The sequence below is a fragment of the Mizuhopecten yessoensis genome, unplaced genomic scaffold, assembly GCF_002113885.1.
Source record: "Mizuhopecten yessoensis strain PY_sf001 unplaced genomic scaffold, ASM211388v2 scaffold10275, whole genome shotgun sequence".
Taxonomy (NCBI): Eukaryota; Metazoa; Mollusca; class Bivalvia; order Pectinida; family Pectinidae; genus Mizuhopecten; species Mizuhopecten yessoensis.
Window position 1 is genome coordinate 798717 of NW_018408465.1, and position 13294 is coordinate 812010.

The window sequence follows — 13294 nt, forward strand, 5'->3', positions numbered from 1 at the left end:
TGAAGAATTATCGAGTAAAAAGAAATGTTTGTTAAAGAAAAATCTCCCAAAAGACGTTTGATCTATTATAAATACTCTTAATAGCTGACATAAATTTATTTTCTCTTTTGAAAGAATATTTTAAAATGAAAAGTTAAGTTGCAAGATATCTGCGACTTTTGGTTTTCATGTAAGGATTTATAAGGCGAACGACGTCAAGCGTAGTACACATGGGGGATTTGTGGTGAGTTTTTATTGACATAAACTGTTTTATGGTGTCAAATTATCTTCGGTCAGGTGCGAAGAGGCGGCCCCGGCCAGGTAGGGGTGAACCCGTACCCAAACATTCTCAGTGGTCAGATCAGGTGCCCGTATGAACATGAGTCAATTGGAATTACCTGCCTCTGGTGACGTCATTTTATTCCGAGAGCTAATTTGCATATGGTAATAACCTGAGGAAGCGGGTATTTAAACAAATGTCGGACACCAAAACATTAAAGTTGTGAAAAGAAAGAGAAGCAAAGGTTGTGACATTTATACGGATTAAAACCATCAGACCGCTTGGTAAGTACATGTACATGCATTTAAATTGTCTGTATTATCTTGGATATAATTTTAAACTTGAGCGCTTGGTAGTGTGTACGATTCATTCAACACCAGCTAAAACATACCGACTATAATTATTTTTTAAATGCTTTTTGTCAACTAAATTTGACTTATCGTACACAAATCGTTTCTTTTTTTCATCAGCATCGCTAGTTAAATAAAAGATTTTCATTTGATGTAGAATAAATTCATGAAGTGTACCACTGTCATACTAAAACTATGTACAGTGTATTTTTTGTGGGGAGGAGGAAATCTTAGGAGTAGATCATAACTTGCGTCCAATCACTTTTTCAAATTCATAAAATATCATATTTAAAACTGACACGTTTATTTAAGGAAAATTAAGTTTGAATGATGTCTTTGTTAACCCAAAACACGATCTTTTTAGATGTATTATGAATGGAATGACGAGAAAAAATGTATAAGATATTATAATATAAGAAAATTTAATTAGTCCCCGGTATTGGTTTTCGCATTTCATCTATGTTTGGAAATATGAAGTTTAAATATTTTCTTAATCATTAAACAGTAAATTGTGACACAATATCTCTTATTCTTGAGTATTGTTCACGTTTCATTCGAAAAATAGAATGTCAATGTTGTAAATGTGACTTTTATTCTAAGAGTTAAAATTATATTGATCGGTCACAGTGATAAAATCAAACGTAGACAGGACACACGTTATTAAACTCGTATGTCTATATTATAGGTGTATTGACAGACGAGGCTAGTTCCTGTGATTGTTGTGTACAGGTGGTCGTTAATTAAATATCACGAACAGGTTTAAGTAATCCGATATTTATGCTCGCGTTTCCTTAAATTCCGTTAAATGTCTGTTCCGTGCTTTTACAATAAACATTGTTTAGCGGTGGCGTTCAGGACTACTTACATCTCGAGATAACTGGTCTGGACCTAGAACTGAATACCTCTGCCATATAATACTGTTGTGTCCTGTCTCCATCTTTATAATCATGTCACGATTGATGGTTATGTACACGTATTCAAAAAAATATAAATTATACCTTGTATCATTTTCTCTGTTAAATGGTTTCGTGACGAATATCTGACAATGTAAAGTAAATTGTGTATTCAGAGTTGACGGCAAGGAGATGGGGTACATAATTGGAAGGAAAACCCAAACTAGTTATAACACTTGATAAAAATAGCATATACAGGTGAAAAGAACTCATGTGTAACTGTAAAACCCCAGAAGTGAGTAAGCGTAGGAAATAGAAAAACGATTAACGGGTCAAGGGTCGGATATGTCCGTCAGGACATTGGCAAACATCCATATTTTTCAATTTCCTCTTTTATAATTATTTTTGTTTGAAGTTTTGTATTTTTCTTTGTTCTGTGCGTATCTTTATATCTGTCTCAAATGTTATGTGTTGACACAACAAACGAGAAAATTAAGCCAGGCATTAATTCATGTTTCATGGCGTATTAGGGTCACAAAAATATCTAATAATTACAAAATACTTACAGATTTATAAAATGTTAGTAAAACTTGTGCGCAAGGAATTAATGGTCCCTAATACACCGCTGCATATTGGGTGTTGAAATTTGTTTTTTCCGTTCTTTGCGGTTTTCAATATATTTTCTCCATGCGAGTCATATTTGACATGTTTATGTTATATTTCCAGATTCACATGCCAAGCCATGGCGTTTATACTTAATGCCCTGCGATCCAAATGGTACCATCGATACAGCGTAGAGGACCTCTCCCCTCCAGAACCTGTCCAGATCGTATCTTGTATTTCCCTTACTGATCTATCGGACAAGAAAATCCGTCCGTTATCTGTCTTATCTGAGCCGGGATCGTCCGTCTTCACACAGAAAAAAAGGGGATCAAAACGTCCCCTTTCCTCAGCCTCCCAGCTCTCGTGGAACTTCGAGTCCGAATTGAAGGCGGGAAACAGCTCGCTCAGCTTTTCTGATGGCGGGTATTCGTCCTTGAACGAGAGTTTGGAATCTCTATCGCGTACAGACAGTATCCAGAACAGGTCCTTGCGCATCTGGAGAAAGCGTCGCCCGTGGTTGGCAAAGAAGCATCGGCTTAGTGGATTGGACGGCGACAACTCTATTGGTTCATCAGAAAGTATTCTTGAGCGTGTCGAAGAGAAATGTAACGAAAACGTCAACGAAGAATCTTGTTCTCCCAAAATCCGACCACGGTCAGTTCATTTTGATGAGTCACTGTCTGATTCTAGTGACGACGATGACAAAGAAAACACAAACTCAGATGAGTTGAGGGGGTCAACCATTAGTTTAGCTCGACAGAGCAGCATCCACTTGAAATCTTGGCAATTACGGCGACAGAGGCGCGCCCTAAAGAACATGAGCAAAAGGACAAACAGGCGCTCGTGTCCAGAGCTCCGCGTACACACGCAGGAACGGCAGCCATGATGTTCTGAAATTCAGACGGTTACTTACTCAAGTTTTACTTATAAAGAACACTGCCAAGTCTATGTCATACATATACGACATATATTGACCATCGATGTACTAAATCAGTCACATCGACTTGAACTGTTGTACAGTGATGAAAATAAAGGGCTGTGTGTGTTCCATATGTGGGCATCGGGGTTTGGGTGGGTGGGGTTGTTCTAGAGCCTAATAAACCCCTAGCTGAAGATCCGCCACTAACTGATAAACAGCAGCAATGAACATTCTATGAATATTTTTATTTTTATTGTCATTAAAATTATGTATTGCATTTATAAATGTATGAAGATATATACGACCGTCAAGTTATCAAACATAGTGTATTGTAATTATAAATAGAGAATAATACATGCCTTTTTCCATATCACACCCAGTATCAACCCGAGACTGCAATATCAGCCCGAGGGTTGATACTGGGAGTTATATGGAAAAAGGCGTGTTTTATTCTGTTTATTACATACTTACTAATAAAAGCTACTATCTTAAGATCTATTTTTTTTTTAAATATTGAAAAACGAAAAATGTCCAAAAGGGGTGTGATACATGTTTTGCGGGCTGATACGGGTTCTGGGGTGTGATACGGCGGGGCTGATATGGGTTTTGGGGTGTGATACGGCGGGGGCTGATATGGGTTTTGGGGTGTGATACGGCGAGGGCTGATATGGGTTACAGCAATTGTGTCGTACCACATATACAAAAATCCATATTTATTAGTAAGTATGTAATACGTAATGTATTGTGTTGTTATATATTCTATTCTGTGGTATCATATCGTAATATATATTTATTGTAATTTGTATTACATGTATATATTGTTTTGGTGGCTTGCCAGCCGATTTAGCCCCTCAGCAGAGGGGGCATGCCACGTATATTATGCCCCTTTGGCCAACCGTTCTAACTGAATCTTGCTCATTTCGTGCACATCTTGTGTTTTTATTTCGCAAGGTTTGGCTACTAACAACGGTTCTGAACTGAAATTAAATTGAAATGATATTATCATCTACGCAAATTAAAATGTATATCTTCATGAAGAATTTTTCGATTTCACGGTGAAGATTGTTTATTTGCTATATGTATATAATACCAATACCTCTTAACACAGATGTAGATATGTCTCCGACTCTACTGATTCGGATGTAATGTCGGTTTGTATGTTTGAGCTAAACTTAAACATAAGTACTCAACACTATTGTGAAACATGACTTCGTAATGTACATTTTTCTTGTTGGTGTTGTTGCTATGAGTGAACATAAGATCTGTGTACTGTAGATACAATGCATGAAATGGAGAGAGAAAGGAGTGCAAGGCATATTGTTAAATTAAAATGTTAATAAAAACACAACCGTTTCTGCTCTTATCTTTGATTAATAAGCATTGATCATGAGGCAACTGAAAAAGACATCGAGAACGAATGACGAAAACAGAAAAATTACAACAAAAAAAAGATTACAAAAAAAACGAAAAAAAGAAATAAATGTGTGAATCAGCTTAGATGTAAAAGCTATATCACATAACTTGGAAATATTTCTTCAGTGTCTAAAGATTTACGAAAGTTAAGTAGTAACGGACATGCGGTAATTTTTAGCGAACTATTTCGGGTTGCAATTTGTAAATACGAACAACAATAATTTAACATAGATACATGATAACGTTGAGCCTATAATTGATGGTCGTTTTAGGATAACATTCCAACAACTACTTAAGGAGGCCCGTACCACTGCAAAAAGCTATAACAATCGGTATCTGGGGGTTTTCCGGCATGACTGTAGCTTTGTTAAATCATTTCTGAAAAGAAAACCATACCTTGCGGGACNGGGGGGATCAACAAAATATAAATCAACAACAATATTCTGACTGTAAAACTTTAGCGGGGCCAGACCGGGATTCGAACTCTGGACTTCAGATATGTATATTGTGCTTCAGTTATATCTAAAGGGAAGTTAAAGGGAGGTTACTGTAACAGGAAAAACACAGTGCAGTGGGACCGGGGACCTTAAAAGTGTATTTATATTTTTATAGGTTCCTTAATTTTTGGTTACTTGACTCAGAGACATATAAAGCCAGTAGTATGTACGTCTCTGCTAGACTTACACATATTTTCTATTCAGATAAATGGAAATGATTTCAAACAATAAAGAAACTAAATACTGAAATTTAATACCACGGAAACAAGTCCAAGGGTATCAGAGAGAACATTTAAAGTAATGAAAAAATATGATTTTCAAAAACCAATCCATGCTAAGGTGATTCTTCTGGCCACATCATCAATATATTGTTGCCCTAGAAAATAAGGTTCAGTTGATAATTGATTATATTTCTTGACTACAGTAAAATGTAGTACCCTAACGCGCACTTCCGGTTACAAGCGAACCAACCTGAATATCATTCGGTTGTCAGCTGATAAGCACCAAATGCCGGTATTTATCTCGGTGGCAACACGATAGAAGGTGATTGTGGTAATACTCTATTTGTGTTGCTCACATTAGACATGTAATGTCGTATAGAAACTTAATCAAACCCTTGTCCACATTGTGGACACGCCGAACTTTGATTCGTTGTCAGCCATTGACTATGAACCAACCCAGAGCTGACCTAATGAGCACCACCGGCTGCCCACAATCGGCAGGGACGGCGGATTCAGTGGACAAACAGGAAAGCGACTCCGACATGCCGTTTATTGTTGGACACGACAAAACGAAAAAGTTTTTCTACATAAACTTAGAACAGGGTAAATGTTGGACTTCACTAGTTAGCTTTATCTGTTTATTACACCATACCATGCATAAGTCTGATATAAGCAAATCAGTATCTTTTCTTTAATATAATAATCACTTACTGGAATTCATTGTACATGGGCAAGACACGCGTTAGGATAACCAATATTTTTACATCTTCATTCTTGCTACCGCTGGAAAAGCACATACATTAGGGTCAGCTCCTGTCCAGGAAAAAGAAGACGATGATGATGATGATAATGATGCTAACATGTTTCTTGAAACGAGAAACAAATACAGATGTTAGATTCTAGCAATAAGTGTCATCATTTTACCAAACGGTAAACAGCTGTTAACTGGTCCTATTCAAAGTCAACGGTTTTGTAAACCTGAGGCCCAAACTGCCTAAGCAAACAGCTTAGCTGATGAGGGTCGGGCAAAACATGATAACTGAAGACCCTGTCAGGAACTGTTTATATGTATATACTGATTGTAAAACACCAGCAAAGTAACTTTTTGTTGATGGTTATATTTTAACTACAGAAATGTAAAAGGCTATATCTTTTCATTTGAAATATTTTTCACAAAGATATTGAATCACTAATGGCGTCGCCTTATTTAATAACTGACCACTTGTCCAATGATTGGTTTGGTTTGGTTTGGTTAAGTATTGTTTAACGTCCTATTAACAGCTATGGTCATTTAAGGGCTGTTGTCCAATGAAATGATGAGAATGTTAGGTAGCAATATAAAATTTTCATTGGTTGTGTATTGATCATGAAATTAATGTCTTTAAAAAGATAACAACGAAGTGAACATCAACACATTAATATTAAAAATCATATAAATATAAATAGTTAATCTTACTGTTTTGAATTCAGATGGAAAGAGAAAAAAGGATACTGCTATTTTGGAGTATGACTGGATCAGACCTGGCTTTGTAGACTTGTATCATACAGGGGTACCCTCAGCCTACAGAGGACAGGGGATTGCAAAGATATTGGCAAAGGTAAGATACAGATACGTATGTCAATTTGATAATAAGAAAAAGTACAGGTATAACAGAGATACTGACTGAGGTAAGATACAGGTATCACTGGCATACTGACTAAGGGAATATACAGGTATCACAAACATACTGACTGAGGTAAGATACAGGTATCACAAACATACTGACTGAGGGAAGATACTGTTATCACAAACATACTGACTAAGGGAAGATACAGATATCACTGGCATACTGACTAAGGGAAGGTACAGGTATCACTGGCATACTGGCTGAGGGAAGATACAGGTATCACTGGCATAGTGACTAAGGGAAGATACAGGTATCACTGAGATACTGATTAAGGGAAGATACAGGTATCACAGAGATACTGATTAAGGGAAGATACAGGTATCACAGAGATACTGACTGAGGGATTATACAGGTATCACAGAGATACTGACTGAGGGAATATACATGTATCACAGAGATACTGACTGAGGGAAGATACAGTTATCACAGAGATACTGACTAAGGGAATATACAGGTATCACAGAGATACTGACTAAGGGAAGATACAGGTATCACAGAGATACTGATTAAGGGAAGATACAGGTATCACTGGCATACTGACTAAGGGAAGATACAGTTATCACAAACATACTGACTAAGGGAAGATACAGTTATCACAGAGATACTGACTGAGGGAAGATACATGTATCCCAGAGATACTGACTAAGGGAATATACAGGTATCACAGAGATACTGACTAAGGGAGGATACAGTTATCACAAACATACTGATTAAGGGAAGATACAGGTATCACAAACATACTGACTGAGGGAAGATACAGGTATCACAATGATACTGACTGAGGGAAGATACAGGTATCACAGAGATACTGACTGAGGGAATATACAGGTATCACAGAGATAGTGACTGAGGGAAGATACAGGTATCACAATGATTCTGTCTGAGGGAAGATACAGGTATCACAGACCTACTGACTGAGGGAAGATACAGTTACCACAGAGATACTGACTAAGGGAATATATACAAGATACAGATATCACTGGCATACTGACTAAGGGAATATACAGGAATCACAGAGATACTGACTAAGGGAACATACAGGGATCACAGAGATACTGACTAAGGGAATATATACAGGTATCACAGAGATACCTGTATATGCCCTTAGTCAGTATCTCTGTGATACATGTATCTTCCCTCAGTCAGTATCATTGTGATACCTGTATATTCCCTCAGTCAGGTATCACAATGATACTGACTGAGGGAAGATACAGTTACCACAGAGATACTGACTAAGGGAATATACAGGTATAACAGAGATACTGACTAAGGGAGGATACAGTTATCACAAACATACTGATTAAGGGAATATACAGGTATCACAGAGATAGTGACTGAGGGAAGATACAGGTATCACAAGGATACTGACTGAGGGAAGATACATGTATCCCAGAGATACTGACTAAGGGAATATATACAAGATACAGATATCACTGGCATACTGACTAAGGGAATATACAGGTATAACAGAGATACTGACTAAGGGAGGATACAGTTATCACAAACATACTGATTAAGGGAAGATACAGGCATCACAAACATACTGACTGAGGTAAGATACAGGTATCACTGGCATACTGACTAAGGGAATATACAGGTATAACAGAGATACTGACTGAGGTAAGATACAGGTATCACTGGCATAGGGACTAAGGGAAGATACAGGTATCACCGAGATACTGATTAAGGGAAGATACAGGTATCACAAACATACTGACTGAGGGAATATACAGGTATCACAGAGATACTGACTGAGGGAAGATACAGGTATCACAGAGATACTGACTAAGGGAATATATACAGTTATCACAGAAATACTGACTAAGGGCATATACAGGTATCACAGAGATACTGACTAAGGGAATATACAGGTATCACAGAGATACTGATTAAGGGAAGATACAGGTATCACAGAGATACTGACTAAGGGCATATACAGGTATCACAGAGATACTGACTGAGGGAAGATACAGTTATCACAAACATACTGACTAAGGGAAGATACAGGTATCACAAACCTACTGACTGAGGGAAGATACAGGTATCACAGAGATACTGACTAAGGGAAGATACAGGTATGACAAAGGTATATGTACTTTAAATAATAGGTAATGGAATAGTTAGTTTTTGGCTTTGACAAGTGTGTTAGGCCAACCTTAAAATATTTTCTGTTTGACACTGACTGACCCGCCACTTTGAGGCTACCATTGACAACCTAGAACTTGACTGGCATCAAATGATTATAATATCATCCGGTTACCAGTCAAGGTCTCGGTTGTCGACTGTGTCAAAATACTATGAAATACTCTTGTTTGGTGTTAGTGCTAATGTTTTAGATGTGCATCTTCCTGAATCATGCAATGACACTTCAAGTGTACCTAGACTGAAGATTCTTTTTATGATTTCTGGGTAAATTTCAGAAGGTATAAAATGTGCCTGTCCTTTGATGAACAAGAAAATATCAAAGTTAGAAATTAGAAATAATCTAAAAAAAATATTATGCAAACATTCTTGAATGAAAGCAACACTGAAGGGCAAACACCAAAGCTTTTGGTCATCAATTAATTTATCTGTTTTTCCTCACACAGGCTGCACTTGAACACTTTGTGGCAGAGGACGCCAAAATGAGACTGAGCTGTTCCTATCTACACAAGTATGTCCAGGAAACCCGCCTTCCAAGAGTATGGGACAATGTGGTTTGGGATGAGTAACAGCAATGTATGCTCTACCTGAATCAAAAACAAAGCCTACAAGTAAAAACCATAACATATTCACAAACATACCTTCATACAAATACCTTCGCATTCACAAACACACCCTAACAAGCTCCCCTGCGTGCTGATCAAGCCATAATGATTAACATTATTTAACAACGTTAATAAATATTTGGCAAAAGGCTAATCTACTTCATTACATGGTGCTTATTTTAAGTAAAACATTGATTGATGTGATTAGCAAAATACGATTACAAATATCAATATATATTAGTCAGTCATGATTGGCAAAATACAGTTGCAAGTATCAATGTGTACAAGTCTTGTCAAGTCGTAATCTACCTCGTGTGGTAACACATTTGTGCTTATTTCTAACAAGTGAAACACAATCACATATACTTTGGTACCATACAATAAATACATTTTGTTTTATTTGTTATCAATCCATAAAGTATTAAAGATGTTAATTTAATGCGATTTGTCAAAATGTTGTTTAACCATTATGTACAGTGTACTTCAAAAATGGAATAAAGACCATTTGATGCTTACCTATGTTTTCATTTCAATACAATCAAAGTACATGTATGGAAGTGACCAATGTGTTTGTACTTTTGCCCGTTTCTTTCTGTTAAAAGTAAGAAAATGAAATTTAATTGGAGCGCAATGGTGCCATATTTCTGTTATCCAGTTGTTTATTTGTCTGCTGAGTGTTATAAAAAATTAAACGGATTTATGTTTCATGTTTTCGATAGCTGTTTATTTTTATACAGAAATCTATGACGGGACATGTGGGCAAAATTGTTCTAGTGAAAATGTGTCTCACGCCACTGTTTAAGGTAATAGGTTTTGTCACTATTTCTCAGTAGAATTTCTTCAAATTTTGTAGTTATATTGCTTTAAAAGTAAAGAAAATATTAACCAAATTCCGTTGAATGGACAAAGGGAGGCAATCTGTATACAAAGTTTAAAAAAATATCCAAGTCCTAGAATGATGTGTGACGTCACGGAATTAGATTGCTATCTAAGTCGGTGGTGAAGTAAAGTACAGAATGTTATATAATGGCATTCAGAAATCTTGAATAATGTACAAATACATATTGTTTTCTTGTTACATTTATTTTGATACATTTTTGTTACAAGAATTCACCAGAAGGGTTGTAGGTAGAATGAATATACTTTTGTTTTATGCAAGGTGTCTAAATGTATGCTGTATAACACATGCACCCGGTATGTTTTGTTCCTCCCCTTGAAAAGTCTTGTTTTGATATGTTTGATTAGCTGTTTTATGGAATAAATGTTATATCAAATGAGTATACTGAAGTTTTCATTGAAAGTCAGTTTCCCATATAATTTGTGTGCTAGCTGGAAGGATTGTTAAAAAATAGTTGACAGACAACGTTGAATCCCATTTAAAATTGAGGTGGTTCCAGAAAGCTCCGGATACATCCAAGATAATTTTAATTTCATGCCTTGATTATTTTCTTTGTTAAATCTTAAAAGTCCAACAGCAAAATAACGTCTTAAAAGACCACACGGTAGTTGTAACAGCCAACCAGAATATAGCATCATACAGGACCACACGGTAGTTGTAACGGCCAATCAGAAAATAACATCATACAGGATCACACGGTAGAAAAAGTGCATGAAATGGGTCGCCCCATATGACAAGATTTTCCTGATTTGAAATGACGGTAGATGTTGATGGCCCGTTAAACAAAATAAAATAAAAGGGTTAAAGTGTTAACAGTAAATGTGTCGTGAGATAATGTACTTGAAAAGGTGAAGATATTTGAATGAAATACTCACTAGAATTATTAGTTACGAAAGCACATATTAAAAAACATTCAGCTTCTTTATGCAAAAAGCACGTTTGATGAACTTATATTAGACTCAGTGTGTCGATACGTAAAACCAAACAAAATAAACAATATCTGCACCATATGGACATTTTGTCTTTTTAGGGCTCGACTGTAGTCCGAGTTAAAATTTCATAAATACAGAGAAAAGTGCCTAGAAACTCTTTGTAAATCTACAACTTTTAGAAGTTCAACCACGGAATCAGATTAGATGCTATCTAAGTCCGTGCTACAACAGATAATCTATTCTGATACAGCTCTTATTTCAAGTAATCCGCGTGGGTATAAATTCTAGCTATAAATATTTCGGGAAAAGATTATCCACAAGTAGTGTCAACCACATAGTAACGTAAAATATTCATTATATAAAAATGTGAAATGTGATACTGAAGAAAGAGATGACAATGACTGGCATTAAACACTGCTTACTAAAAGACAAGAAAATGATAAACGACAGTGTAAGTCTGAAATGGCTTAATGCACCGACGGAACGGAATTCGAATCCTAGACGGACGCTCTACCATGCAAGTGAGCTACCTAGTCGCCGGCAATCTACCCAGTCCAGTTCCGCTACACAATGTATGCAGGAGCTTAAAGAAATAGCAAAAGGGAACATTCTAGCGATTTTAAGACACAATACATCTTGTTTTGGAGGGGGTCATGGATTTATCATTTATTTGAAGACATATATACCTTCCGTTCCTGGACATATGTTGGCGCAGCAGTCAAGCTTTTTATTAGAGAACCGAGACGTTCCGTCCGTTCCGTCAGTTTGTTATGAAGTATGGGAGTATACAAATTAGAAAAGTCAAAAGTTCTGAAGGCGGGCACATTTGAGATTGATTAAAAGTTATTTTGAATTCATTAAAAAATCTACATTCCATTAATTCTACAGAGTCGCAATACGGCTGTGACCATTATAGACTCGCGTAAGTTCACTGAAGTACATGTAGCACTTCCAACGATTGATAAAAAAGAAGATTAACACGTAATTGAGGACCTAACAAGTGTTTCCCGTTAACAGGTTTCTTACGTCGGTCGTCTATAATACAGCTAACACTGAGGTGGGAATTTCAAACACGACATAAAAGGCAATGCTGATAATAACGCAGTTCAAAAAGGCCTGTTAGGAACTGTAAGCGTTGTTTAAAAAAAATGGCGGGTGTCGAAATTGAAGACGCATTTCTGGTACAAAATGAAGAAAGGTCACATTCCAAGCTTGTTAAGTTAGAGGGTACCAAAACAGTGAACAAAAATTATATATGCCCCCCCCCCCCCCCCCCCAAAAAAAAAAAAATTAGTCATGGTTTGATAAAACAGTAGACTTTCCAGTATGTATATCCCGTGATAGATTAATAATAAAATCACATTTTGTCAATGATTTTAAAGAATTTGGGTGCTATATAAAACAGGAAAATTTTTGGAATGTTTAACTTCACTTTTCATTCATTCGGACACTGGGTCCGTAATTATGAAACCGCAGTCATGCTGCAGCCTATGAGTCTGTGTTCAAACCTACTTTCTTGTAACTCGCTTAAAACACGTAAGACGGTTAAAAAAAAAGTTAAGTGTTAGCTGAAGTACAACGGACGTAAGGTGTTTTCACATCAGGGATGGATTCTATCATTATTACTCACAAGGAGAACAAGGAAAAATTAGGCTTCAGCACAGCATTTGAGTTTGCACATGAAAACGATTATTTATACGGGTCCTGGTGTTCCGGGTGGATTATAAGCATCTTTTGCTTATCGACGAATCTCGTTAAATCTAAGTAATGACGAGTCTTCAAAACAAGAACCTGTCCTGGATCGTGACAACGAATCAACAAGGCTAACTATTTAGTATCATCACAAAAATGTCGACTTTCCTATTAGTATTATAAAAAAAATGTCGACTTTTCTA

At 36.5% G+C, this 13294-nt stretch overlaps 2 protein-coding genes across 2 annotated transcripts; both read left to right on the plus strand.

Moving 5' to 3' along the window:
• Positions 1–383: 383 nt before the first annotated feature.
• On the plus strand, positions 384–3422 carry LOC110459960. Its single transcript, XM_021512533.1, has 2 exons — positions 384–543; positions 2229–3422. Exon 2 carries the CDS (start codon positions 2245–2247, stop codon positions 2989–2991), a length of 747 nt encoding a protein of 248 aa, XP_021368208.1. The 5' UTR covers positions 384–543; positions 2229–2244; the 3' UTR covers positions 2992–3422.
• Positions 3423–5378: 1956 nt separating this feature from the next.
• On the plus strand, positions 5379–10843 carry LOC110459963 (protein NATD1-like). The gene is made up of 3 exons (XM_021512539.1): positions 5379–5758; positions 6626–6753; positions 9411–10843. Exons 1-3 carry the CDS (start codon positions 5524–5526, stop codon positions 9531–9533), a joined length of 486 nt encoding a protein of 161 aa, XP_021368214.1. The 5' UTR covers positions 5379–5523; the 3' UTR covers positions 9534–10843.
• The last annotated feature ends 2451 nt before the right edge of the window (positions 10844–13294 follow it).

Coding starts and splice junctions, on each gene's coding strand:
- LOC110459960 (XM_021512533.1), top strand. CDS start 2,245: ATGGCGTTTATACTTAATGCCCTGCGATCCAAATGGTACCATCGATAC.
- LOC110459963 (XM_021512539.1), top strand. CDS start 5,524: ATGTCGTATAGAAACTTAATCAAACCCTTGTCCACATTGTGGACACGC. Junction 5,759..6,625: donor CTACATAAACTTAGAACAGG/GTAAATGTTGGA, acceptor TTTTGAATTCAG/ATGGAAAGAGAAAAAAGGAT. Junction 6,754..9,410: donor TTGCAAAGATATTGGCAAAG/GTAAGATACAGA, acceptor TTCCTCACACAG/GCTGCACTTGAACACTTTGT.